Source organism: Somniosus microcephalus, chromosome 1 (genome assembly GCF_052327205.1).
Source record: "Somniosus microcephalus isolate GS21.2 chromosome 1, FLI_Smic_1.0, whole genome shotgun sequence".
NCBI classification, from domain to species: domain Eukaryota; kingdom Metazoa; phylum Chordata; class Chondrichthyes; order Squaliformes; family Somniosidae; genus Somniosus; species Somniosus microcephalus.
The window spans coordinates 379,321,352-379,346,763 of NC_140987.1; the positions used below are offsets into that span (position 1 = coordinate 379,321,352).

At 48.1% G+C, this 25,412-nt stretch overlaps 1 protein-coding gene across 5 annotated transcripts in view; it reads right to left on the bottom strand.

Annotated features, from left to right (window-relative positions):
• Positions 1 to 25,412, bottom strand: part of dacha (dachshund a) — a 414,265-nt gene that overhangs the window by 21,704 nt on the left and 367,149 nt on the right. For all 5 annotated transcript variants that reach the window (XM_085996109.1, XM_085996121.1, XM_085996115.1 and 2 more), the window contains 2 exons: positions 4,368 to 4,511; positions 2,667 to 2,735 (listed from right to left, as the gene is read on the bottom strand). In XM_085996109.1, coding sequence (XP_085852235.1) covers positions 2,667 to 2,735; positions 4,368 to 4,511 — 213 coding nt within the window. The remainder of the gene's footprint in view (positions 1 to 2,666; positions 2,736 to 4,367; positions 4,512 to 25,412) is intronic.

Genomic DNA, 25,412 nt, shown 5'->3' on the forward strand with positions numbered 1-25,412 from the left:
CCACTGCTGCATACCAGGCTTACTTCAATTACTTAGACCAGATCTTCATATGAAGGGCTGTGACAAAAAAGTGTACCCACCCTAAGACCACCAGCACCCACCCCCCTCCCAGCATACTCAGTGACCAGTTGATGTCCCTCTTTGTGCCAGAAATATACCTCATAGCTTTGTCCTGGATCATTCTCATGGGCTAGAGGAAGCCTTTGCATTGTTATAAGTCAAGGATAGCTATTTGGATTCATGTCTTAGGCCAAGAGTGGGATGTTGCTGTCATTGAAGAAAGACCGAAGTGCCCTTGACCCTTCTCTGAATGGTCCTGAAGGACTGTGTCCAGGTTGAAGTTGACATCCACCAGGACCTCCAGGGACCAATTATGAATCAACAGTTGGAAAAGATGCCTCACAGTATCTTGTAATTCATACCTTCAAGATCTCTTGTGGCTATGCAAAGCCACAATGCCACCATTTAAGGGTGCCCACCACCATATCTCATGCGTTAGTCAATTGTTCAAGATGGTAAACAGACTGCACTAGTTTTAACAAGCGAGTCAAACAACAACACAGTTTTGTATGTAAAAGGCGGGCTTCAAACCTTTCAGAAATGCTTGGAACAGCTACCCCCAAATCCATCCGTTACAAATGCAACCACTATCTCAATTAACCAAGACACTGAATAGGATGAGTGCCTCATTTCTCTTATAGAGTCAGCTGTGGCTCAGTTGGTAGCACACTTGCCTCTGAGTCAGAAGGTTGTGGGTTCAAGTCTCACTCCCAGGATTGAGCACATAAAGCTAGGCTGACACTCCAGCGCTGAGGGTGTGCTGAACTGTTGTAGGTGCCGTCTTTCGGATGAGACGTTAAACTTAGACCCCGTCTGCGCTCTCGGGTGGACGTAAAAGATCCCATGGCACTATTTCGAAGACGAGTAGGGGAGTTAACCCTGGTGTCCTGGCCAATATTTATCCCTCAACCAACATAACAAAAACAGATTATCTGGTCATTATCACATTGCTGTTTGTGGGAGCTTGCTGTGCACAAATTGGCTGCTGCGTTTCCCACATTACAACAGTGACTCCACTTCAAAAAGTACTTCATTGACTGTAAAATGCTTAGAAACGTCCGGTGGTTGTTAAAGGCGCTATATAAATTTAAGTCTCTCTTTGAGAGAGAGAGAGAGAAGTTTGGTTAGATTCTTTACATGTGTGTGGTAGTCCATGCATGGAATCCTTATAAAGCAGATGCAGTTCAACAAATATTATCACAGAATGGAAAATAAACAAGGGTAAAAATTCAAACACAAACTTCTCAATAGGCCAGACTTAGTGCTACAGTGAGAGCTTTTACATAAACACAATGGGTCAGTGAAAAGGTTACAGTCAAAATTTCCATTAATGTGACATTTCAAGTAGTTTACTTAAGCTATGTCATTAAATATTTAACTTTGAGATTTGTTAAAGGGGAAATCTAGTAATTTCTCTAAATTATCATACATCATTGCCAATCAATTAAAATTTAGAGAAGTCCTTCACTAAAGATACAAATTAATAAAACTATATTAAGGCAGATTTATGTTCTTAGTTTGGCAATAACATTAGTAATTAAACTTTTTTAGTTTAGGTTAGTAGATGATTGAGAATCTTAGGGGATGCATTCTTTGGTTTCTTTGCCTGGAGTTTCCCTTTAAGTATTTTAAGAGTGAATTTATGGGTGGAAAAGGAGCCGAGAACAAAAAAGGAAGACAAACAAACAAACAAACAATGGAAGCCTAGGAAAGGAAGAAGCAACCCGCAATCAAAATTTGTGTGTTTATCGCGTATCACTTGCAATGAGACACAAATCTGAGTTCAACGTGTGCACATAGACTTTTCCTGTGGGAAAGTACAAACCAGCAAACAGATAAAAATCCCTCAATCAATGTGTTTGCTCTGTGAATGTAGGTTTAAAATAATACAATCTGAAGGGGAATCATGGAGATAGACAGCAAAGTGCTGCCCCATGTAATGTGTTTAGTGGGTTTTAAATCACTCCATGTGCTATCTTTAACGCGCAAGTTAACACATTCACATTAACTTCCTTTCTCTAATATTTAACGCAGTTGATCACTAATGGTTTGGTGACCACTTTAAATGGCGAAGATGGGAAATTAGCGCACTTATGTTAACCTTCCACTAAAAAATAGCAATTTACATGGATAATAGAAAACACTGTCCCAGTGGCTCAGTAGTGTCAACAATGCAGTATCTTTTTTCCAGCAGTTTCAGGTTCAAGTGTTGAGGTTGGCTGCCTACCCAAGAGTGGATTTTTATCAGATTTTTGCTAAGCTGTGGAAGATGTCTTGAAGATAAACTATGGTGTTGAGGAGGAGAAAAAAATTACACTGGACAACTCTCATATCTTTTGAAGTGTATGTCCTCTCCTGTTGGCCAATCAGCACGGACAAGATAGAGAAATGAAGATTTTAAAAGTTCTCTTTTGATCTGTTTCACTGTCTCAAATCACCAAACAGCCAAGCAGAAAGCTGGAACAATAGTATCTTTCAATATATAACACAAATGCTAAAGTCACCTAATCCTCTCTTCCATTCCCCCCCTCCCCACCCCACACCCTGCCAAAAAAAATGAGGCCCCTGAATTTCACGACTTTGTTTGGGATAAAGCCTATGCCTACCTTGTACTGTTGCTGTTGTGTCAAGCTGAGTCCCACAGTGTTCAGCTTCCATCTCGGGAATGACTGCCTCTAAAAACAGGAAGATTCAATCAGATGATGTCTACTTTCAACTGTCTGATTTATATTTTTACATTTTTTATCTTTTTTAAAAGTGATGATTACTTCTGTGCCAGTACTTGGTTGACTTAGAAAAGAGTGAGCTCTGGGTTGCACGGCAGCTTATCATGTGATCACTAATGAGCAAAAGGGTTTAGTTCCAACAGTTCAGTAACTCTATTAACCTCTGATCCCATCAAATCCACAACGTGCATAATGTTCCGTGGCTAATTTTTACACACATCAGAATGTGTGTGACTATAATTAAAATGTGTTCATTATGCATAATGAAAAGCTATAACACAATTTGAAAATGAGTCCAAGCCATGTGCAAAAATCATTTAATTCATTTGTTATTATCTTTACACTGTGTGGTTTCCAGTGTGGCCATTCTTGGATGATGGGGACTAGATAAGTTCCTCGAATGAACCCTGCATTACTAGGCTACCTATTCCACAGAGGATGAGTCACTAGGCAGGCTTAATCCGCTGAAGTGACTAAATGTTTTGGCCTTCAAAGAATATGAGGCAAATTTGGAAACTATACTGAACTCCTGCCTTTTATAATCTTGCACAGCTCTTAAATCAGGATATTAATAAAATACATTTTTGTTCAAGGATTACATGTCCTCGAAGCCTGCTGTTCAGTTTCCCTGCACAAAGGTAATTCTTCAATGTTTATTAATCTTCCTTTGCATATTCTGCAGTTACTGGCATTTTATGCAGTAATATTTAATTAAAAGAAAATTCAATGTTTATTTGCACCTGACAAAATAATCAGGGGAACAAATCAGCACATTATACTCCCTCACGTCTGCTGTTTGTACAAGTCCACCATCCATAACTGAGTAATCAATCATGATACAAGCCCCCTATGTAAGGCTATGCAAAGAACGCTCCCCATTTCCCCCGTAGCAACAGAAAATCAATGACCCTAAATTTATATTCAGTAATGAACTTCGAAAAGCTCAGCGTCATGGTTCAGTTAATATTTAAACCTAATTTGCCAAATAAACAATTCCATATGGCCAGCATGTTAACGGTTAAAATAGTGTAACCTGTGCCTTCTTATATCCTCTATTTGCATTTACGGTAAAAATATCTCTACAGTGCAAAAGGAAGAAACCTAATTCAGTGCTTAAAAAAATGATTTGCATTTGTGGTACCCGCCCATGTCGAGAGATGATGGGTAGTATCCGAGCAAAGTGCTCATTTTAGTTTTGGTAGGTGCCCATTGAACTCAAAATGTCAATGAAGATTGTGCAGGGGGGTTGGGGAGAAAATGCTGGAAACGATCATGCGCTTTCTGTAAAGAATATGTTTACATTCATGCTGTCTAATTGTATGATACTTTATTACATTGTGCGTTGGCCAGTTTATTCACATTAACTGTCCTTTTTTTCCCTCCTGATGTGCCTTTACAGCATCTGTAAAGATTAAAGATGGGTTCATGCTGACCCTTCATCAGTTCTGACAGGGGTCCTACACCGGAATGGTTAATCCACCTTTTACTTTTTTCTTCACAATTTCTGATGGGCCCTGCTGTGCATTTCCACCATTTTCATTCACAAGACTTGCATTACATATAAAGTGATGAGAGCCATACCATTGAGCGCCCTGAGACTTTCTGTGGATGTGGCCTGTTGTAAAGCTTGCTCCACTTGCTCTCGTCGCTTTGACTCAAATTCAAGTGCTTCCTGTAATTTCCTCTTTGCCTTTTTCTCTTTCTTCAGTCGTTTTTGAATTGTTGCTGGAATTGTGAAGTACAAGTTTAGAACTATTGGCTGTGTATTTTTTTAAAAATTCACAGAAGTGTGAAAGCTCAACAGGACTAAGATCATTTCCATGTTGTTTTATACTCTACAATACTTGAACAATTTACGGAATCTCGTATTATAAAAATTTTAACTGAGCACAATCTATTGGGGGAAAAATTCAGTTGCTTGTGCCTCCCGTTAGCGCCTTAAGAGGGCGCTAATGGGGCGCAAAGCAACTAGCGCCTGGGCACAGCGATGTTTGCGGCGCTCGCGAAATTAACTAGACATTTTGCGGCAGCGCTAGACACTACCACCACGATCTTCTGCGCTGGCAGATCGTGATGTCAGTCGAGTGCGTAACGCCCCGGACCGGATATTGAGTGGCGCCCCCTGCCTTACCGCCTGCCGCTAGCAACGACAGGTTGAGGGGAGCGATTTGCAGTCAGAAAGGGACTGGGGGAGCGCTATTTAAAGGCGACCGCTTCCTGCCTTTTTTTGTTGGTGACATTTTTGCACCACGCATTCTGAGAGAGAGAGAGAGACTTCTGGAGAGATTCAATGCTGTGTGAATGAGTTTTGGGTACTGAGCAGCACTTTGCAGGTTAATTTTGAATTGCCCTTCCTTGCTTCACCAGCGCTCTGAGGTAGCGCCTCGCTCCTCGGCATTTGCGCCTTAAGACAGGTGTGAAACGCCTGATTTAGCGCTCCAATCACCTCCAGGGGCGATAAAAACCAAGTTTGCCGTCGGAGGCAATAATTAGCGCCAGGCGCTAAACTTTGCGCACGGCCGATAATGGCGCCCCAAACGGGGCGATACTGAATTTTTCTCCCATTATATTTTAATTGGGCAAAGCGCAACACTTCGTGAAGGAGATTTATATTCAGCACAGATTTATATTCTGATTCATGCCTGCTAATTTCAGGTTACTTTTGTTTAAACAATGTTTCCCACTTCATTTTATATTGGATAATCCCATAATTTGCATAATTGTATAATGGCATCACTATTTTCAGGATCTAAATCTGTAAAGAATGTTACATTCATGCTGTCTAATTGTATGACACTTTATTACATTGTGCGTTGGCCGGTCTATTCGCATTAACTATCCTGTTTTTCCTCCTGATGCGTCTTCACCAATAGTGTTTGACACTCTGAGGTAAAAGGTTGAACTTCTGTGAACCACACAATTGCTGAGAGATACGACATCAAAGCAGGTGCCGTACCCTACAATTGTGCAGTGTCTCCCTCACACAGGTCATGTTGCAAACACAGAAAAATCCAACTGTGTCGTGAGACATTCTATGGTAATAATGGGGTGGGGGCCGCTGGAACTAATTAGAGAAATCAGTATCTCAGGATTCCAAGTTTCAGGGAGTTTCAATAAAAAAAGAAATGGTGAAAATAAGAACATAAGAAGTAGGAACAGGAGTAGGCCATACGGCCCCTCGGGCCTGCTCCGCCATTCAATAGGATCATGGCTGATCCGAACCTAGACTCACGTCCACATCCCTGCCCGCTCCCCATAACCCTTAATTCCCTTATCAGCTAGGAAACTGTCTATCTCCGTTTTAAATTTATTTAATGTCGCAGCTTCCACAGCTCTCTGAGGTAGCAAATTCCATAGATTTACTACCCTCTGAGTGAAGAAGTTTCTTCTCATCTCAGTTTTGAAACGGCAGCCCCTTATTCTAAGATTATGCCCCCTAGTTCTAGTCTCACCCATCAGTGGAAACATCCTCCCCGCATCCACCCGATCAATCCCCCTCACAATCTTATGTTTCAATAAGATCGCCTCTCATTCTTCTGAATTCCAATGAGTAGAGGCCCAACCTAAACAACCTTTCCTCACAAGTCAACCCCTCATCTCCGGCATCAACCAAGTGAACCTCCTCTGAACTGCCTCGAGAGCAAGTATATCTTTTCTTAAATATGGAAACCAAAACTGTACGCAGTATTCCAGGTGTGGCCTCACCAGTACCCTGTATAACTGAAGCAAGACTTCCCTGCTTTTATACTCCATCCCCCTTGCAATAAAAGCCAAGATTCCATTGGCCTTCCTGATCACCTGCTGTACCTGCATACTAACCTTCTGTGTTTCATGCACCAGGACCCCCAGATCCCTTTGTACTGTAGCACTTTGCAGTTTCTTTCCATTTAGATAATAACTTGCTCTTTGATTTTTTCTGCCAAAGTGCATAACCTCACACTTTCCAACATTATATTCCATCTGCCAAATTTCTGCCCACTCACTCAGCCTGTCTATGTCCTTTTGCAGGTTATTTATGTCCTCCTCACTCACTGCTTTCCCTCCCATCTTTGTATCATCGGCAAACTTGGATACGTTGCACTTGGTCCCCTCCTCCAAATCGTTAATATAGATTGTAAAGAGTTGGGGTCCCAGCACTGACCCCTGCGGAACACCACTAGTTACTGATTGCCAACCCGAGAATGAACCATTTATCCCAACTCTTTGTTTTCTGTTAGATAGCCAATCTTCCACCCATGCCAGTATATTACCCCCAATCCTGTGATTTTTTATCTTGTGCAGTAATCTTTTGTGTGGCACCTTGTCAAATGCCTTTTGGAAGTCCAAATACACCACATCCACTGGTTCCCCTTTATCCACCCTGTTTGTTACGTCCTCAAAGAATTCGAGCAAATTTGTCAAACATGACTTCCCCTTCATAAAACCATGCTGACTCTGTCCGATTAAATTATGCTTATCCAAATGTCCTGTTACTGCTTCCTTAATAATGGACTCCAACATTTTACCAACCACAGATGTTAGACTAACTGGTCTATAGTTTCCAGCCTTTTGTCTACCTCCCTTTTTAAATAAGGGCGTTACATTAGCAGTTTTGCAATCTGCTGGGACCTTTCCTGAATCCAGGGAGTTTTGGAAAATTACCACCAATGCATCCGCAATCCCTACCGCTACTTCTCTCAAGACCCTAGGATGTAAGCCATCAGGTCCAGGGGATTTATCCGCCTTAAGTCCCATTGGCCTAGAAATTCAGTCTAGCCACTTTTGGGGCGGTAAAGTCGGGCGGGCGGTGAAGTTAGCGCCCGCCGGAAAGTGGAGGCCACTTCGCCGAAATTCAGTAGCTTTGGCCAAGGAGTTTGGGCGAGCGCTGAAACTGGCGTTGCACTCCTACCTTTAGGCGCTAAGCCGGCGGTGCGGACTGATAACGCCGAGGCCGGGCGCAGCGCAGGTGCGGTCATGTTTTGATTGACAGCAGACACCCTGACGCCGGCCAGCTCTTAAAGGGGGAAGGGTCGACTTTGTCTGCTGCCACGCCCTGGATAGTGGAGCCCTGCAGCTAGGCCTGAACACTGCTGGTGGACCCAAATAGCACCTGAAGCCATGCAGAAGGCCCGTGAACGAGCGCAGCGCTTCTCAGAGCATGCTTTGAGGGTGCTGCTTAGGGGGTTGGAAAAGAACAGAGAGATCTTGTGCCCGGACAGTGGCAAGAAGGCTCCCAGGAGGCAGTACAGGAGAGCCTGGAGGGAAATCGCCCTGAGGGTGTCAGCCAACAGCGATGTCCCCAGGACTGGTGACCAATGCCGCAAGAAGTACAACGACCTCACTCGGTTGGTCAGGGTGAGTACCCTTTCCAGTGTCCTCCTCATCCTTGCATGTGCACCTCACATTATGGGCAAAGGGACCTCAAAGGCCTAATGGCCAGCCCTCCTCCCGCAGCTATGGCACTGGCATGATCATCAATAGCACTTTCTGCACTTCACACACTGGCCAAGCTATTCGACCATGGGAGGCAGTGCACACAACAACAGGGCACCACACTGGCCAAGCTATTCGACCATGGGAGGCAGTGCACACAACAACAGGGCACCACACTGGCCAAGCTATTCGACCATGGGAGGCAGTGCACACAACAACAGGGCACCACACTGTACTTAGAGGCCATCCTTTCTCTTGCAGGCCAAGCTGGCGCAGAATCTGAGGAGCCGGACTGTCACCGGGGGAGGCCGTGCCCAGTTCCAGGAGCTCAGTGACCTGGAGGAGCGCGTGGCTCGACTCATGCGTGGCCGGGTGGTTGGCCCCGTTGCTATTGGATATGCCGACCCTGTGCTGGGCCCCAATGGTAAGGACATGACCGTTTGCACCTCTCTCGTTCCCCTTGCGCTTCAGATCTACATCCTTTGCCACTGTCCGACCAATGCGCATAATGCCACCAATCATGCCTCCCTCGCTGACGCCCTGTCCTCACTCTAAAGCTACTCTTGTGCCTTCCTGCTTTCAGCTGGTGAGGAGGAGGTCCCTGAAGCTGAGAGTGCCAGTCCCTCAGAAGAGGAGGACGACGAGGACCAAGAGGAAGGCGGCACATCGGGGGAACCCTCATCCGCGCCAGGGGATGGCAATGGAGGGGACACGTCTTGCCTGGAGGAGAGCCAGGGGGAAGTGTTGCAGGGGGGTGTAGCTCCTGGGCCCAGTGGCGTCCAGGCACGCGGGAAGGGTCGGGCAGCACGGCTGCCTTCTCCCCAGAGGGGGGAAGTGTTGCAGGGGGGTGTAGTTGCTGGGCCCAGTGGCGTCCAGGCACGCGGGAAGGGTCGGGCAGCACGGCGGCCTTCTCCCCAGAGGGGGGAAGTGTTGCAGGGGAGGGCAGTTGCTGGGCCCAGTGGCGTCCAGGCACGCGGGAAGGGTCGGGCAGCTCGGCGGCCTTCTCCCCAGAGGGAGAGTCCGGCCTCCAGTCCGGAGACGGTCCTCGCCCAGGAGGTGCGCCTCCTTGATGAAATGTCTGCGGCCTCGGAGCGGCGCCACAACGAGTTCATGGGGGTTGTGGGACAGTTGCCTCAGGCCATTGAGTCCCTGGCTCATAGTGTGGCCGATTTCGGGGACTCACAGGCCAGGGGTGTCGACCAACTCGCGGCAGCACAGGACGCGAGTCGAGAGTTCATGAGTGGTGCCGTGCAGACACTGGCTGATCTGATGCGGGCACAGACCAGGGCAGTTCGGGCACTCACTTCTGCCACACTCGCTGTGTCACGGAAGCATCGCCAGGGCACCCGCCGCCCTGCTGCAGCACAGCAGTCTGGCCTTCACCAGATTGCTGCGCTTGCTGCAGTGCCAGCCCGGCCGAGTGCCAGTGTCTCTGGCGACCAGCGAGCGCCTGGCATCAGCCAGCTTGCCCCCGTTGATGCAGCCGCCACTGCCACTCCCCCAGCCAAGCTGCGACGAGCTGCTGGAGAGACTGATGCTGCCCAGCCACAGCTGCAGCAGTCAGCAGCCGGCCCCTCCAGGGCCGGACCTCGTCTAGGCCGGCCCCCAAGGGCATCTGCCGTCACGCATTGTGCCCCTCAGGAGCCTTCCCCCAGCCTTGCAACACCCACAGGGCCCAGGTTGAGGCGGAGCAACAGGTCGGGCAGGGGCCGGAGAAGCCTGCACAAGGACTCGCCCTATCGGCACACCAAGTAGAGTGTGTTGCCAACTGTTTTTTTATATGGGGGTGTTTGTGTTCTGTATGGGGGGGGGCTTATTTTGCTAACGCCGAAGATGAAGGCAACTGTTTTTTTATATGGGGGTGTTTGTGTTCTGTATGGGGGGGTTTGTCTTGGTTAGGCCGAGGATGAAGGCCAATTGGATGGACAAGTTTTGTTATTCCTCCCCAGGTTGTGGGAGTGAGATATGTTTTTGACTGTTTTTTGGGGGTGTTGTCTGTTTTTCTGTTTCATGTGGGAAGGGCCCTGAGTTTGTTAAATAAAGCTTTTTATTTATTCAGCTTGTCCAGGTGTCATGTTTCAAGTGGTTGTTGCGTTAACCGGCTGAGGGCTTGCGGAGCGGCTGCATTCAGGTGCGTTCATTGCCACAAGCCATTCCCTGACAGGGGGCCTAGAAGTGTCGTTCAATAAGCCGCCGGCGGACGGCCCTTGGACCTTGTGGCTCCCTCCTGGGCTGGTACTCCTCCTCCTCCTCCTCATGGTCCTCCTGCTCGTCCTCCTGAGGTGGTGGTCCAATGTGAGGTGGCAGTGCCTGAGTCCTGCGGATAGCCAGGTTGTGCAGCATGCAGCAAACGACGACGAACTGGGAGACTCTATCCGGCGAATACTAGAGAGATCCGCCGGATCGATCCAGGCAGCGGAACCGTTGCTTGAGGACGCCAATCGTTTGCTCTATGATGTTCCTTGTGGCTTGATGGCTTTCGTTGTATGCCTCCTCCGCAGGGGTCCTGGGCGCGCGGAGCGGGGTCATGAGCCATGTACACAAAGGGTAGCCCTTGTCCCCAATAAGCCATCCCCTTGGTGGAGGCTGTGCCTCGAACATGTCAGCCACAGTAGTCTGGCGCAGGATAAATGCATCGTGGCTGCTTCCTGGAAAGCGGGCATTGACAGCTAGGATGCGCTGCCTGTGGTCACACACCAGCTGTACATTGAGGGAATGGTAGCCCTTCCGGTTGCGGTAATCCTCGGCATTGTCGATAGGTGCCCGCATAGCCACATGCGTGCAGTCAATGGCGCCCTGCACCATGGGGAAGTCGGCGATCCTGGCAAATCCGACTGCACACTGCTCCTGCCTCTCTAGGGTCATGGGGAAGGAGATGAATTGGTGTCTCCTTGCGAAAAGGGCATCGGTGACCTGCCGGATGCAGCGATGCACGGCGAACTGGGAAATGTTCGCTATGTCCCCAGCAGCGGCTTGGAATGAGCCGCTTGCATAAAAGTTCAGAGCCACCGTGACCTTCACTTCCACCGACAGAGACGTCCTGCACATCAGCTGTGGACACAGATCTCTGTGAAGCAGCTGGCAGATCTCTGCAACCACCTCCCTTCTGAAGCGCAGCCTCTTAACACAATGCGCGGCAGTCATGGTGAGATAGGACACCTGCTGCCGGTATTCCCTGAGTGGGTAAGGCCTACGTTGCCGACGCCTGATGGCCCCTCTGTGTCTAGGCATGGCTGGCCCTCTCACACAGCGTCTGCGAGCCCTTCGCACATAATGCTGGAACTGAGGGTTGGAACCCCATGCAGCCCCCATAATAAACTTGCAAACAGTGAAATCACAATGAGTGAAATTTCCAAGCTCTAGCCAGAAGCCAAAAATACCTCTCCTATGTTGTCCCAAATCAGGAAGGTCTGTTCCTTGGTCTCTGTCCAGAAATCCAAAGCACGAAAGTCATTGCAGCAAAATGGCTGGCCTTTATAGTTCAGTCTAAGTGCCCTTTAATTAGCGCTCCCCGAGGCCCGCAGGGCCTCTGCTGCGTTCCACTTCACAGTTCTTAACAGCGCCACGCCCACATTGGGCGGGCGCCACTGAATTTCCGGTTTGGGGCGCACAAACAGCGTTGCACGACGAAATGACGTCATAAGCTGCGCGCGCAGCTGAGCGGGCGCAAACACTTTGCGCCGGCGCTAAATGTCAACTGAAGTTGGGCGTAGGCGCAGATCGGCCTGCGCCCGGGCGCTAAGTGCCTAGCGCTGGAAATCTACCCCTCTTATGGCGCTAACGGCTGGCGGACGCAACTGAATTTCTAGGCCATTATCTTACCGAGCACCATCTCCTTAGTGATTTTAATCGTGTTTAGCTCCTCCCCCCCCATAGCCCCCTGTTTGTCCAGTGTTGGGATATTTTTAGTGTCCTCTACTGTAAAGACTGATACAAAATATTTGGTCAGCGTATTTCCCGGTCTCGTCCTCTAAGGGACCAACATTCACTTTAGCCACCCTTTTTCTTTTTATATAACTGTAGAAACTCTTGCTATCTGTTTTTATATTTTTTGCTAGTTTACTTTCATAATCTATCTTCCCTTTCTTAATTAATCTTTTAGTTATTCTTTGCTGGCTTTTAAATACTTCCCAATCTTCTATCCTCCCACTAGATTTGGCTACTTTATATGCCCTTGTTTTCAGTCGGATACTATCCTTTATTACTTTACTTAGCCACGGATGGCTGTCTTTTCTTTTACACCCCTTTTTCCTCAGTGGAATATATTTTTCTTGAAAGTTGTGAAATAGCTCCTTGAATGTACACTACTGCTCCTGTACTATCTTACACCTTAATCTATTTTCCCAGTCCACTTTAGTCAACTCTGCTCTCATACCTTCATAATCTCCTAAATGGAACCAGAATGATGAGACCAATGGAAAGAATGTGATGCGAACAACATTATCTGTGTGCGGTTAAGAATTTGGGTCTGCCACAGATATCTATTTGGGTTCAGTGGCATAATTCACTCCCTTAAGCAGTCTGATTGCCTCCTTTTTTACATATATAAAAGTTGACTCCTACTGTCCTGTTCTCTTCTCTACCAGTGAGGTAGCAGGACCTAAGAGTGTAACAGTGAAACTCTCCTGTGGTCGAGACCAAATCTGTGTGTCTCAAGCACATGTAATCCTTTAATCTTTCTGAAGGCGAGCACGTGTTCCCACTTTGGGGAATCTTGGTATAAAAATGATAATGATAGGACATATATGGATATCCCCTGCAGCCTCTATGCTGCCTTTTGCTAATTTCTGATGTTGATTTTTGAAAAGGCTCTCCTCAAAGAATGTGCCAAAATCAAAGTGTTTGATGGCACGAGGATGATCAAGCATTGCTAACAAATGGGCCTTCATTTGGGAATTCTTCAAAATGGCCCAACCAGCATTTCAAACCCCTCCTGACTGCCACTGGATCGCCAACTAATGTGTACCATTATGAACAGACTTTTTTTTCCAAGTAATTCCTAAAAGTTCTACTGGTGCACAGTGTGTATTGGCAATAAAAAAGGTAAAATCATAGTGCAATTTAGTTGGAGCCACAAATGTCCACTTTGTGATTATGGGGGGCAAGAAATGACAATCAATCACATTTTAAAAATGTAACTCTTATTTCCAGACGGCAATCCGAGTGCTTGGAGAACTGCAGACTTTGGCGAAGAAAGCTACTGTTCTCTGATAATGACGAGAGGGAGAGAGCACAAAATCACTTGTTCCAGACATTACTACTTTTGACTGATAATGGGCTGTGGACTGACCAATGTGGAGCTGCATTTTCTGGCTGAGATCATGATTTTGATCCCAGATCCTCAATCAGAGTATTGTCTGGACTTGTAAAACGCATTACCAAATGGTCTCTCTCACAAAAGTCATTACAAAAATAAATGATGACGGCAGCAGTATGGTCAAATCAACACTGCTATCAAAACTCATTCATTGCTGGAATAATTTTAAAAATGCCTTGTTAAAAGTTTCTCTCATGCCCATTCACAATGAGCTGACAAAAGCTGCACGATCAGCAATGACAACCAATGCAATATCCCCTCTCCCTGACAAGTTGTGATTTCAAGAGGCAGGCTACAGTTCCACAGATAATGGCATTTATCTGGAAATTCCTGCAAGTGACCATTCTTCAAGTGCAAGATTCGACTGTGAGTGCTGAGTTATTCAATCATAGCATCAGGCTGTGCTTTAACTGCTATTTCCCACAAAACACATGCAAGTGTTACATCAGTGACTGCAAGGTAATTAGCCAGGAGGTTCACTTTTGACCTATTCCTCTTTTCTGATCCCTATCCCAGGACACTGAAGCAAACTATAGCATTTCCACTACCATCCTGGCTGAAATTAGCTGACTTGGCAAAGACCTGGGAGAAAAATTCAGTGGCACCCCTGTTGGGGCACTAACTTCGCCGGGGCGCTACTTTTAGCGCCCTGAAAAAGTTAGCGCCCCTGCACCGTAAATTTAGTTGTAGCACCCCAAGCAGGAGGTGGGACGCTACTGGAAGCGCTACCAGTGAATATCGCGGCACTACGTGCAACAGCGCCACGCACGTAACGCCGCTTCATTGAAGGCTTCCCTCCCCTGATGAAAAGGGAGGGGCCTAGCGCTGCACGCACCGGGGCACTGCTAGACCACCAGGGAGCAGGGTGCCGGGAAAGCAGCCTCAAAGTGTCTTGGAATAGAAAGTCAATTCACTGTTCACGATGGCAGAGTACGGCCTCATACCACCTACATACAGAGGAAGTTTTAATGTTTAAGCCCAAATACTGATTTTAAACTTTTGTAGGAACTTATGGATCATACACTTAATACAAACTATACCCAATATATATTAGCCAAACATGGCCTACCTATAAACAAGACAAGGCCTTGTGCATCTGTCTGCCATAACTGCAGCACCTATCCCCTAGTGCTAATCATTCATACAGATTTAGTTAATATCCTTTACTTAAAATACAATTATAACAAAGATTTATATGAATGAATGTCGCAAATGAGCTTCCTGTATCTAATGGTGATTCAAACACAGTCCTTTAAGCACCTATTGAAGAGCCCTTATGCACAGTAAGGTACATTTCATCTGATCACTAATGTTAGCTAAAAGAAAGTTGGTGAATATAAAATGCCAGCAAGAGTGACTGGAGAAAAATAGAGTTGACCATTTCCTCATCCACAATTCTTTGCTTCCTTGTGAGTTGAAGCAGCTGTGTTGATAGTCCAACAAATCTTTCTTTAGCAGTAATGGACTAATTTAAGTCATTCAGCTGCTGCTCGTCTTTCCTCTTCACCACTGGAAATAGAGTTCCACAATCCTTGCTCTACTGCCACAAAAATTCTGGCTCCTGTGTTAGTTTTCCCCAGGGTGCAAAGCCAAACATGGGATATGGGTATTCTCTCTAGACTGCTCTTCTAAACCAAATCCAGGGACCACTCCTAGGTTCCTGTAGCACAGTGGTAATCCTCTGATTCTGAAACTTACAGATTCAGCAACCACCATTTTTGATAATGGATCCTCGTGTGGTCTGTGAGAACCCACTGCTACTTATATTTGGACGAGCTCAAGATGTTTTCCTCCTAGCTGCTCACTCTGGCTACAGAGTTCATAAAATGCACTGCGATAGAGACAAATATTTTAGTCAAAGTTAATTAATCAGGAAATTGTGGAAGAAAGGGGTTGAGGAACCAAAAGATCCATTGCTGCAAATGATGACAAAGTCACAATCACCCTGGCTATAGGGAGTTGAAGTGACTCCATCGTCATCGTTATCTGGCAACTAAATCAAAAGAATCGAGACTACAGCACATTTTACCAAATGGAGCCCTGTTATGTAGGTTGTTATGCGTGCACACAGTTCACAAATTTCTTCAAATAAGTACAATACCATAACTATGTGCACAAATCAGAGTACAAATGTTCAACTTATTTTCACTGCATCATGATGTTTTAGACCCATGTGTATATTTTTTTACATAACATAAACTACAACGTAGTATCTCTTGATTAATGCAGTATATGGTACTGCACGAACTGTCACTATTAGACACTAACATTAAAATACATTGTTATATATGTTATATTGTGGCGGAGCCACTGAATGACTCGGGGCAACTGTATATAATTCCCTTTAACAATGTTCTAACACCAGCCTAAGCCTGTACCATTGTGTTAGACATTACTGTGTTTTGTATATAGTGTTTGAATGTACGGGGCGTGGCCCCTTTAAGAGCACGGGAAAATGCGAGCAAACGCGATGACGTCACGTCGCAAACCACGTGACTGTCCGGGCAGTCCTCGTGGAATCTCCATCTTGTTAAGACCTGTTTTCGTGGTTCTCCTGTATCGATCTCAACAAACTGTTTGAACTCGTTTAGTCTTACATTAAAGACCTGTTTGATTGATCTCCTGAGTCGACCTCAGTTATTGGTTAGGAATTCGTCAATTCCTACATTGGTGACCCTGTTTTTTGTGAACGTTTTTCACAAAAAGAACACAGCATGGAGGCCAACGCCGTTTCGCTGAAGCTACCGCAGTTCTGGGAGCAGCAAGCGACCTCGTGGTTCATTCAGCTCGAGGCACAGTTCGCCCTGAGGGACATCGTTGCGGATCAGTCCAAATATCTCTATGTGGTCTCCGCACTCGACAGCTCTACCGCCTCGCGGATTGTCAGCCTCCTCGAGAACCCTCCAACGGAGCGCAAGTATGAAACCCTCAAGGCACGGTTGCTGCAAGTTTTCGGGCTCACTAAATCGGAGCGCGCCCGTCGATTGCTCGCTATGCCCGGGCTCGGGGACTCCAAGCCTTCAGCGTTGATGAGCCAAATGCTCACACTCCTGGGCTCAGAACCGGAATGCTTCTTATTCCGTGAACTATTCCTCAGCCAGCTGCCTGAGCAGGTGCAAGCTGCCCTGGCCAGGTCCGAGGTGGGAGACTGCGCGGCACTCGCGACAGAAGCGGACAAAATTTTCGCGGTAACGCAGCAGTACTGCACCGCCACGAGGTGCCCATCCCCCACAGACGCCGCCTCAGCTCGTCAGCCTGCTGGGCTGTGTTTCTACCACGCGCAGTTCGGCGTGAAGGCGCGACGTTGCCGCCCTCCCTGCAGCTTTCCCCCCCAAAAAAACCAACTGCGACTACTGAGGAATGGGCCTAACGGGCACTCCGCGGCCGCCATGGCAATCGGCAATGCGGGCAAGTTGCTTTTCACCACTGATACGCTCTCCAGTTGTCGTTTTCTGTGCGACACCGGAGCGCAGTGCAGCATTTTGCCCGCGTCCGCCCTCGATGTGCAGGCAGGGAATCACGGCCTCGCCCTTGAAGCGGCCAATGGCGGAGCAATTCGGACCTTCGGCAGACGGCGAGTGGAGGTGTGCTTCGGGGGGCAATGTTTTCACTGGGAGTTTGTGACAGCCAAGGTTTCTCAACCCATTCTCGGTGCGGATTTCCTGTGCACCAACAGCATCCTGGTCGACGTGAAGAACCGGCGGTTGATCAACGCGGCAACTTTCAATTCTGTCCCTTGTTACCGCAGTAACACTACGTCGCACACCGTCGCCTGTGCTTTCCCGACTCCTGACGAGTTTGCTCGTCTGCTCGCCGAATTTCTCGACCTCACAAGACCCACGTTCTCCTCCACAGCCACGAAACATGGTGTGGAACACCACATCACCACCAACGGCCCCCCAGTCTACGCGCGGGCCCGGCACCTGGAACCTGGCAAGCTGGCGGTCGCAAAGGCGGAGTTCACGACCATGGAACGGTTAGGGACTATTCGCCGGTCGAATCGTCCCTGGTCTTCACCCCTCCATATCGTCCCGAAGCCTGGCGGCAGATGGTGACCATGCGGCGACTATCGACGCCTAAACGATGCCACCACTCCTGATCGGTACCCGATCCCCCACATCCAGGATTTCTCTGCCCATTTGGCAGAGAGCACCGTCTTCTCGAAAGTCGACCTCGTACGTGTAAAGTCTGTGGGTTATATGGTGAATTAATACACAGACTACAAGAGTAACTTTAACAGGACTTTACTATTCGAAGGTCAGGGCGAATCTGCCCAATAAATCCTTACCCAACACTTATATACCGGTGTGGTCACTCCCGGTATTACAGTATACAGCAGCCAAGATAAAGTAGTACAACACCTAAAATAGTTCTCTTAAAGGTGGACGGTTACATACACTACAATCCTCCCTTTTTAGCTTACAACATACTTATTCCCCATTAAACATAACATATATCCAACTTCATGTAAAAACAGTTCACAGATGTAGTCTCTGCGGAAACAGTTCACAGATTCAGTCTCTGCGGGAAACAGTTCACAGATTCAGTCTCGGTGTAGTCGGTTCACGTTGCTGGAGTGACTCATCCAATAGTCCTTCACTGGACTTAACAGCTTGAACTTCCGTCACTTCTGAACCAGCATTGTTGACTTCTAAAAGCTTGAGTACCTTGGGAAGTTTTTCTACTTCCAAACTGATTTGGCTCCGTACGGAGAGACCACGTGCGTGACCTGGTAGAGGTGATAATGGTTCAGATGGTCATCATCTTCTGCTTCGTCTTTTCCTTTTCTGCTTCTTGGAGACTCTCTGGGCTCCACTGTCAGCTGCCAGCTGCATGCACCGTTCCTCCTTCTCGTCCTCCTTTTTCCGTAGTAGCGCCACCATCTCCCGATGTTCCTTAGATTTTAGGTGATTCTTCATGGTTTCTGCACTTTGGGAGTTTTCATCACAAGCTGGGCAGAGCAGGTCATCGTAATATTCGGTGTCGTCCAACAGGTCATGGTAATATTCGGTGTCGTCCTGAGCTAGGCCAGCGAGAGGGTCTTCTATTTCCTCCATACCCAGCTGGACGTTAGCCAGCTTTTGTTCCAAATCCAGACATCTTTCCTGAAGAGACTTCTTCATGCGTTCCGTTTCATCCAGCTTTTTCTGGGCTTCCTGCAAGTCTTTTACTAATGACCTCATTCGTGATTTCAATACTTCAACTTCATTGGGAGATTGATTGATTGTATTATTCAATCCCTCTACTGGAGCAGCTGTTTCAGCATTCTGTTGTTCAACATTGACGTGAATCAGCGTACTTTTGGCATCCAAGGTTTGCTCTGCTGCCATCTTCTCAGTCTGTGTTGCAACCTCAGCTATTCCAATAACTTTTGGGAGCTCCAAACCCCTCTCCTTTGAAGATTTAGACTCATGTCCAAATTGTTCCCATTTCAGAGTCTTGTCCCTCAGCATATGAAGGAGTTGGCTGACCGTTGACTCTTCTGACCTCATCCGTTTCCCAGTAGCTGCAGGGCTGCTTATAACCTTGCCCTGGGGCTCCTTTGCTGTTTCTACTTCGCCATCATCCGCAGCCTCCACCATTCGAATTTCCACAAATGAATCGTCCGGTGATGCTGCACCCAACTTCAGTAGGAGCTCAGAATTTATGGCGAGCAACTCAGCCTTTTCTGCCTGCAATCTGCTAACAAGCGCCTTCAGTTGCTGAACATCTTGCTCCACCAGATTAGAGCACGCACCTTCAGAAACCGAATCAGCTTTGATTCGTTTGGCCTCCTTGCGCAGACGGTTTGTGTGCTCCTGCTCCCTTTTCTCCCTCAGCTGTTCCTGTTGTCTTCCCAGATTCTCCCACTCTGTGTCAAAGAACGTTTTCATTGCTTTTATCTCTTGCTCGAGACAGCAACTCAATTGTTCTAATTGCTGTTGTAATTTGAAATGGAGTTTCGAGCCCGGTGTTCCTCAGGCTTGTGCATGTCTGTAAACTGGACAGACTCAGAATTCTCTGCCAAACTATGTTGTTGTTGTTCAGTGGAATTCTGTTCTGAAACTTTGTTCTCCTTTGAAGCATCAGTATTTATGCACTCCTTCGTTTTTCCAACCTTAGTCAGCAAGTCCATTTTAGACTTGTCTTTCGCACCTGGGCTGGTCTTGTCGTCATCCGTTTCAAAGTCTGAGCTGATTGTCTTCACCGAGTTCTCACTCGTTATTGCTTTTAGGTAGTGCCATTCCATGTTTATTTCCCTGATCCACTTCCGTCCCAGAAGTGGTGGACCTCCCTCAGTTAGTACATATAAGTCCATTCCTTGGTGTTCTTTGCCCCTGTCTCTCACCTTGACTTGTATCTTTCCCATGGGGTATACTTTATGCCCCGTGTATGTCTGCAATACGATCTTGGTATCTCTCAAGGGTATATGTGAGAATAGCCGGTTGTAATCCCTTCGATTTATGACTGATAGGGCTGATCCTGTGTCCAATTCCATTTTCACTTGGACTCCGGCTACTTTTAGTGTGACCCAGATAGTTTGTAGGTCAGCTTCCTTACTCACATTGTGAATTCTCAGACTACCCAGTTCCTGGCCGTTCGGGTCTGAATCCGAATTCTGTTCATCTGAACTCTTCTCAGCCACCTTGTGTACCTTGCTGTACTTTTCCTGTGGTGACTTTTTTCTGTTGTTGGTCTTCTTTCCTGACCGGCATACTTTAGCTATGTGACCAAGCTTGCCACATTTTCTACATTCCTGGTTTTTAAACCAGCATTGGTTCTGGTCCTGTGTTGTCTTCCCACAACGATAACATTTTGTTGTACCCGAAGTAATTTGATCCACGCTGAGTACCATTGCCTTCAGCTGCATTTCCGCAGTGCCTCTCGCAGCTGCTTCGTGTGATGCTGCAATAAGGACAGCCTTGTCAAGTGTAAGATCGTTCTCTTCGAGCAGTCGCTTTTGTGTTCCTTCCTTCGACAACCCGCACACGAACTTGTCTCTCAATGCCTCTGTCAGATTTTCCCCAAACTGGCAGTATTTCGCTAGTCTACGCAGTTCGACCAAGTATTCCACGTTGCTTTCCTCTTTCCGTTGCGTTCTCGCATAAAATTTGAATCGTTCCGCCAACATCAGCGGTGTGGGGTTCAAATGATCCTTCAGGGCAGCAACAATATCAGCGAAAGTCTGATCCGCCGGTTTAGCTGGTGATAGAAGATGCTTCAGTAGCCCATATGTCTTCGCCCCCATTGCATTTAATAAGGTGAGAGCTTTATCATCATCTGCTATTTTATTGGCCTCACAATATATCTCGATGCGTTCTACGTACGTGGCCCAATCTTCCACCTCGGAATCGAAGTTGTTGATGTTACCATGCTTAGGCATCTTCACTATCTTTTTGAGAAACCACAACGAATTTGTTCGTTACTTTTTTTTTCCAAAAATGGCGGTTTCCCGCGCTTGTCTTCTTCCCCGCCCACTTTCAAAATGGCGGTTTCCCGCTTCTGTCTTCTTCCCCGCCTACTGGCGGCTTCCCGCGTTTCTTCCCCTGGCGGGAGGGGTAAGATTTCCTTCGGGCGACGACCGCTGGCTTTCGGAGTTCGCAGCCTGCGCGCCGGCTTCAGTGCGTTCCTTGTTCCCTTTTCTCGGCCGGCAACCGGCGCTGGGGACAACCCATTGGCGGCGAACAGTTCCAGCCGCTGGGCGGAATCTCGCTCGGTCTCCCTCGCTCGGTCCCGTTCCCCCTTCACTCGGGCTCTGTCTCTCCCTCAGCGGCTTCCAATCGCGCCTCCCAGCCCTCTCGCAGTCCGGTCCTTTCCTCCCCCGGCTGCGGCTGAGTTCTCCGCGGGTTTATTTATTTTTATATCTTCCCGCACCTTACGATCCCGGTCGCAGCGCCTCGTGGCCTCGGTAGCTGCCCGGCCTTTTTCGCCGGTCGCGGTCTAGCTGTCTCACGACGCTGTTGCGTCTCCCAGCCCGCTTGTAGCCCGGTCTCTCACACCGGCTGCGTTCCCGCTTGTAGCCCGGTCTCTCACACCGGCTGCATTCCCGCTTGTACCGCGGCTTCCGTGCCCTACGCTGCCCCAGTCTCAGCACCTCTGGGCCCGACTTCTGTCCGGCTCCTTTCCCCCGACCGTGGTCGAGTTCACCGCCCTTATCCTCCGTTTCTTTTTATTTTCCCCCTACTCACAGTCAACGTGGCCGACTTGCTTCTCTTGGCTGATCGGCTCACTCACCGCCGTGGCAGAAGGGACAATAACAGCCTGTTGCTGATGGAAGGCTTCGTGTCTGAATCCTTCCTTCTTCCTTGCTCTGCAGACTCGAATCTTCTCTCAGCAGAACGACGAGGGCGGGTGCCTCTTCTCGACGCTCGTTAACTGCTTCGGGTGTGTCGCTGCCGCAGGGTAAGATCGAACCCGTCGCCACTGTAAAGTCTGTGGGTTATATGGTGAATTAATACACAGACTACAAGAGTAACTTTAACAGGACTTTACTATTCGAAGGTCAGGGCGAATCTGCCCAATAAATCCTTACCCAACACTTATATACCGGTGTGGTCACTCCCGGTATTACAGTATACAGCAGCCAAGATAAAGTAGTGCAACACCTAAAATAGTTCTCTTAAAGGTGGACGGTTACATACAATAGTTCTCTTAAAGGTAGAACGGTTACATACACTACAGTACGGGGCTACCACCAGGTCCCAGTGCACCCACAGGACGTCCAGAAGACCGCAGTCATCACCCCATTCGGCCTCTTCGAGTTTTTGCGAATGCCGTTTGGGTTAAAGAACGCTGCCCAGGCTTTCCAACGCCTGATGGACTCCGTGCTGTGGGACCTCAAGTTCCTCTTCGTCTACCTGGACGATATCCTAATTGCCATCCCCACTAAAGAAGAACATATCTGTCACCTACGCACCCTTTTTCGACGCCTCAGCCAACACGGCCTGATTATCAACCCGGCCAAGTGTCAGTTTGGCCTGCGCCAAATTGATTTCCTGGGACATCGCATCACCGCAGAGGGAGCGGTTCCTTTACAAACGAAGGTAGAAGTGGTGATACCCTTCCCACGCCCGCAAAGCATTAAGGCCCTGCAGGAATTCCTAGGCATGGTAAACTTTTACCACCGTTTCGTACCTAAGGCAGCACTACTCATGCAGCCCTACTCATGCAGCCCCTGTACGAGGCCCTTAAGGGCAAGACTGGCAAGAACCCGGTAGACTGGACGGACGACATGGTCCGAGCGTTCGACGACACCAAAAGCGCCTTAGCCAACGCAACCATGCTGGCGCACCCACTGCCAGGAGCCACCACCGACGTGTCAGACTACGCCATCAGCGCCGTGCAAGAGCAGTGGGTGAATGGGACGTGGCAGCCGTTGGCATTCTTCAGCCGTCAACTACGGTGGAACGAGAGAGCGTATAGCACGTTCGACCGGGAGTTGCTCGCCCTTTTTCTGGCCATCCACCATTTTTGCTTCCTCCTGGAAGGACGTCCTTTCACCGCCTTTGTAGACCATAAGCCACTAACTTTTGCCATGTCCAAGACCGCCGAACCGTGGTCATCCCGACAGCAACGTCAACTGACCTACAGATCCGAATTCACCACAGATATAGAGCACGTGGCCAGTAAGGACAACCTGGTGGCAGACTGCCTCTCCCGGGCGACCGTCAATACGGTTCATTTGGGCATCGATTACGCCCTTATGGCAGCGGACCAAGCCTCAGGCCCAGAAGTCCAAGCCTGCAGAACGACCGTCACTGGCGTCCGGTTGGCCGACGTCAAGTTCCATTCGGCAGGTACCACGCTGTTGTGTGACGTCTCCGTACAGGACCCTCGCCCAGTCGTGCCGGTCGTCTGGCACCGTAAAGTGTTCGACGCCATACATAGGTTGTCACACCCAGGAATGAAGGCCTCTCAGAAGCTGATGTCAGCGAAATTCGCATGGCATGGCATGCTCAAGGATGTCCGCGACTGGGCCAACACCTGCGTGGTCTGCCAAAAGGCCAAAGTACAGCGCCACGTCAAAGCTCCGTTGGCCACCTTCACAGTTCCGGAGTGACGTTTTGACCATGTCAATGTGGACCAGGTAGGACCACTCCCACCCTCCCATGGTTTTTCACACATCCTGACCATGGTTGACCGCACCACCAGATGGCCGGAGGTGTTTCCCCTGTCATCCACTACTTCGGCGGACGTGGCCAGGGCATTCATTTCCACCTGGGTCGCCCGGTTCGGAGTGCCCGCCGATATTTCTTCCGACAGAGGACCACAGTTTTCCTCCGAACTCTGGAATGCAGTGGCCCAAGGACTCGGTGTCAAATTACATCGCACCACAGCCTACCACACACAGGCGAATGGCCTCTGTGAGCGTTTCCACCGATCACTGAAAGCCGCCCTGAGGGCCAGCCTCCAGGACGCTGGATGGGCAGACAAGCTACCGTGGGTCCTGTTGGGCCTTCGCACGGCCCCCAAAGAAGACCTTCGCTCTTCATCAGCGGAGCTGGTGTACGGTCAGCCGCTGTGAGTCCCGGGGGATTTCCTGCCAGCTTCGACGAAGCCATGGTCCGTGTCTGACCAGCTTACTAGTCACCAGGAGGTGGCCAGATGTTTCGCACCGGTGCCCACTTTGCACCACGGGCTGCAGAGTTCGCAAGTTCCCCCGGAGCTTCACAAGGCTGAGTACGTCTTTATTCGCCATGATGCTCATAGGGATCCACTCAAGGCCCCATATACTGGTCCCTTCCGTGTGTTGGAGGCAGGGGACAAAACCTTCACGGTGGATGTCGGTGATCGATTCAAGCCAACACATCTGGACCTCGACCGCCCCGTCGGGACAGCACAACTGCCGAGACGAGGTCGGCCACCCATCGCCGGTACAGCAGACCAAGTGCAACCGACCGCCAGCCGTCCAACAGCCTCCGCCTCAGGAGTACAGGAGTCGTTGTGACAGGCTCATCAGACCCCCTCACCGTTTGACTTTGTCCATTAAAACGAATTCTGGGGGGGCGCATGTGGTGGAGCCACTGAATGACTCTGGGCAACTGTATATAATTCCCTTTAACAATGTTCTAACACCAGCCTAAGCCTGTACCATTGTGTTAGACATTACTGTGTTTTGTATATAGTGTTTGTATGTACGGGGCGTGGCCCCTTTAAGAGCGCGGGAAAACGCGGGCAAACGCGATGACGTCACGTCGCAAACCACGTGACTGTCCGGGCAGTCCTCGTGGAATCTCCATCTTGTTAAGACCTGTTTTCGTGGTTCTCCTGTATCGATCTCAACAAACTGTTTGAACTCGTTTAGTCTTACATTAAAGACCTGTTTGATTGATCTCCTGAGTCGACCTCAGTTATTGGTTAGGAATTCGTCAATTCCTACAATATAATGTATTATAAAATTATCCAAAATAAATTTTGTTTGGAAGATTAGATAGTGCACTTTAATGTAAATGTAAAATGTTTTTTTCAATATACAAACACAGAATCTGCACGGTAAGGAATATGCATAATGCGCTATACAGTACTACAGTACAATGAACTGTAAAAATTCCAATGACTCAATGTTACAAATATTTCTGTAACTATTACAAAGGTACAATGGTTTTCTCATTGTTAACATAGGTTGGGAGTGAGAATGATTGCTAAACAGGATCAGCATTGGGAATCTCTTTCCCATTCCCTTATACTGTCATTTAATTACATAGCCTACTTAAGTGCATATGAGGCATCTCTTCCAAAACTATTCAATTACTACAATCTAGAGATAGGAAGAGCCCAGATATTTATATGGCTAATATTGTTAGAAGTATTAAAGCTCAAATAACTGGTTATGCAATGCTGTTAAAAAGTTAAATCTGAATTAGGAACATGCAAAGATATGGAATACGGCTGACCAGGAGAAGACCTACTGCTTCTAT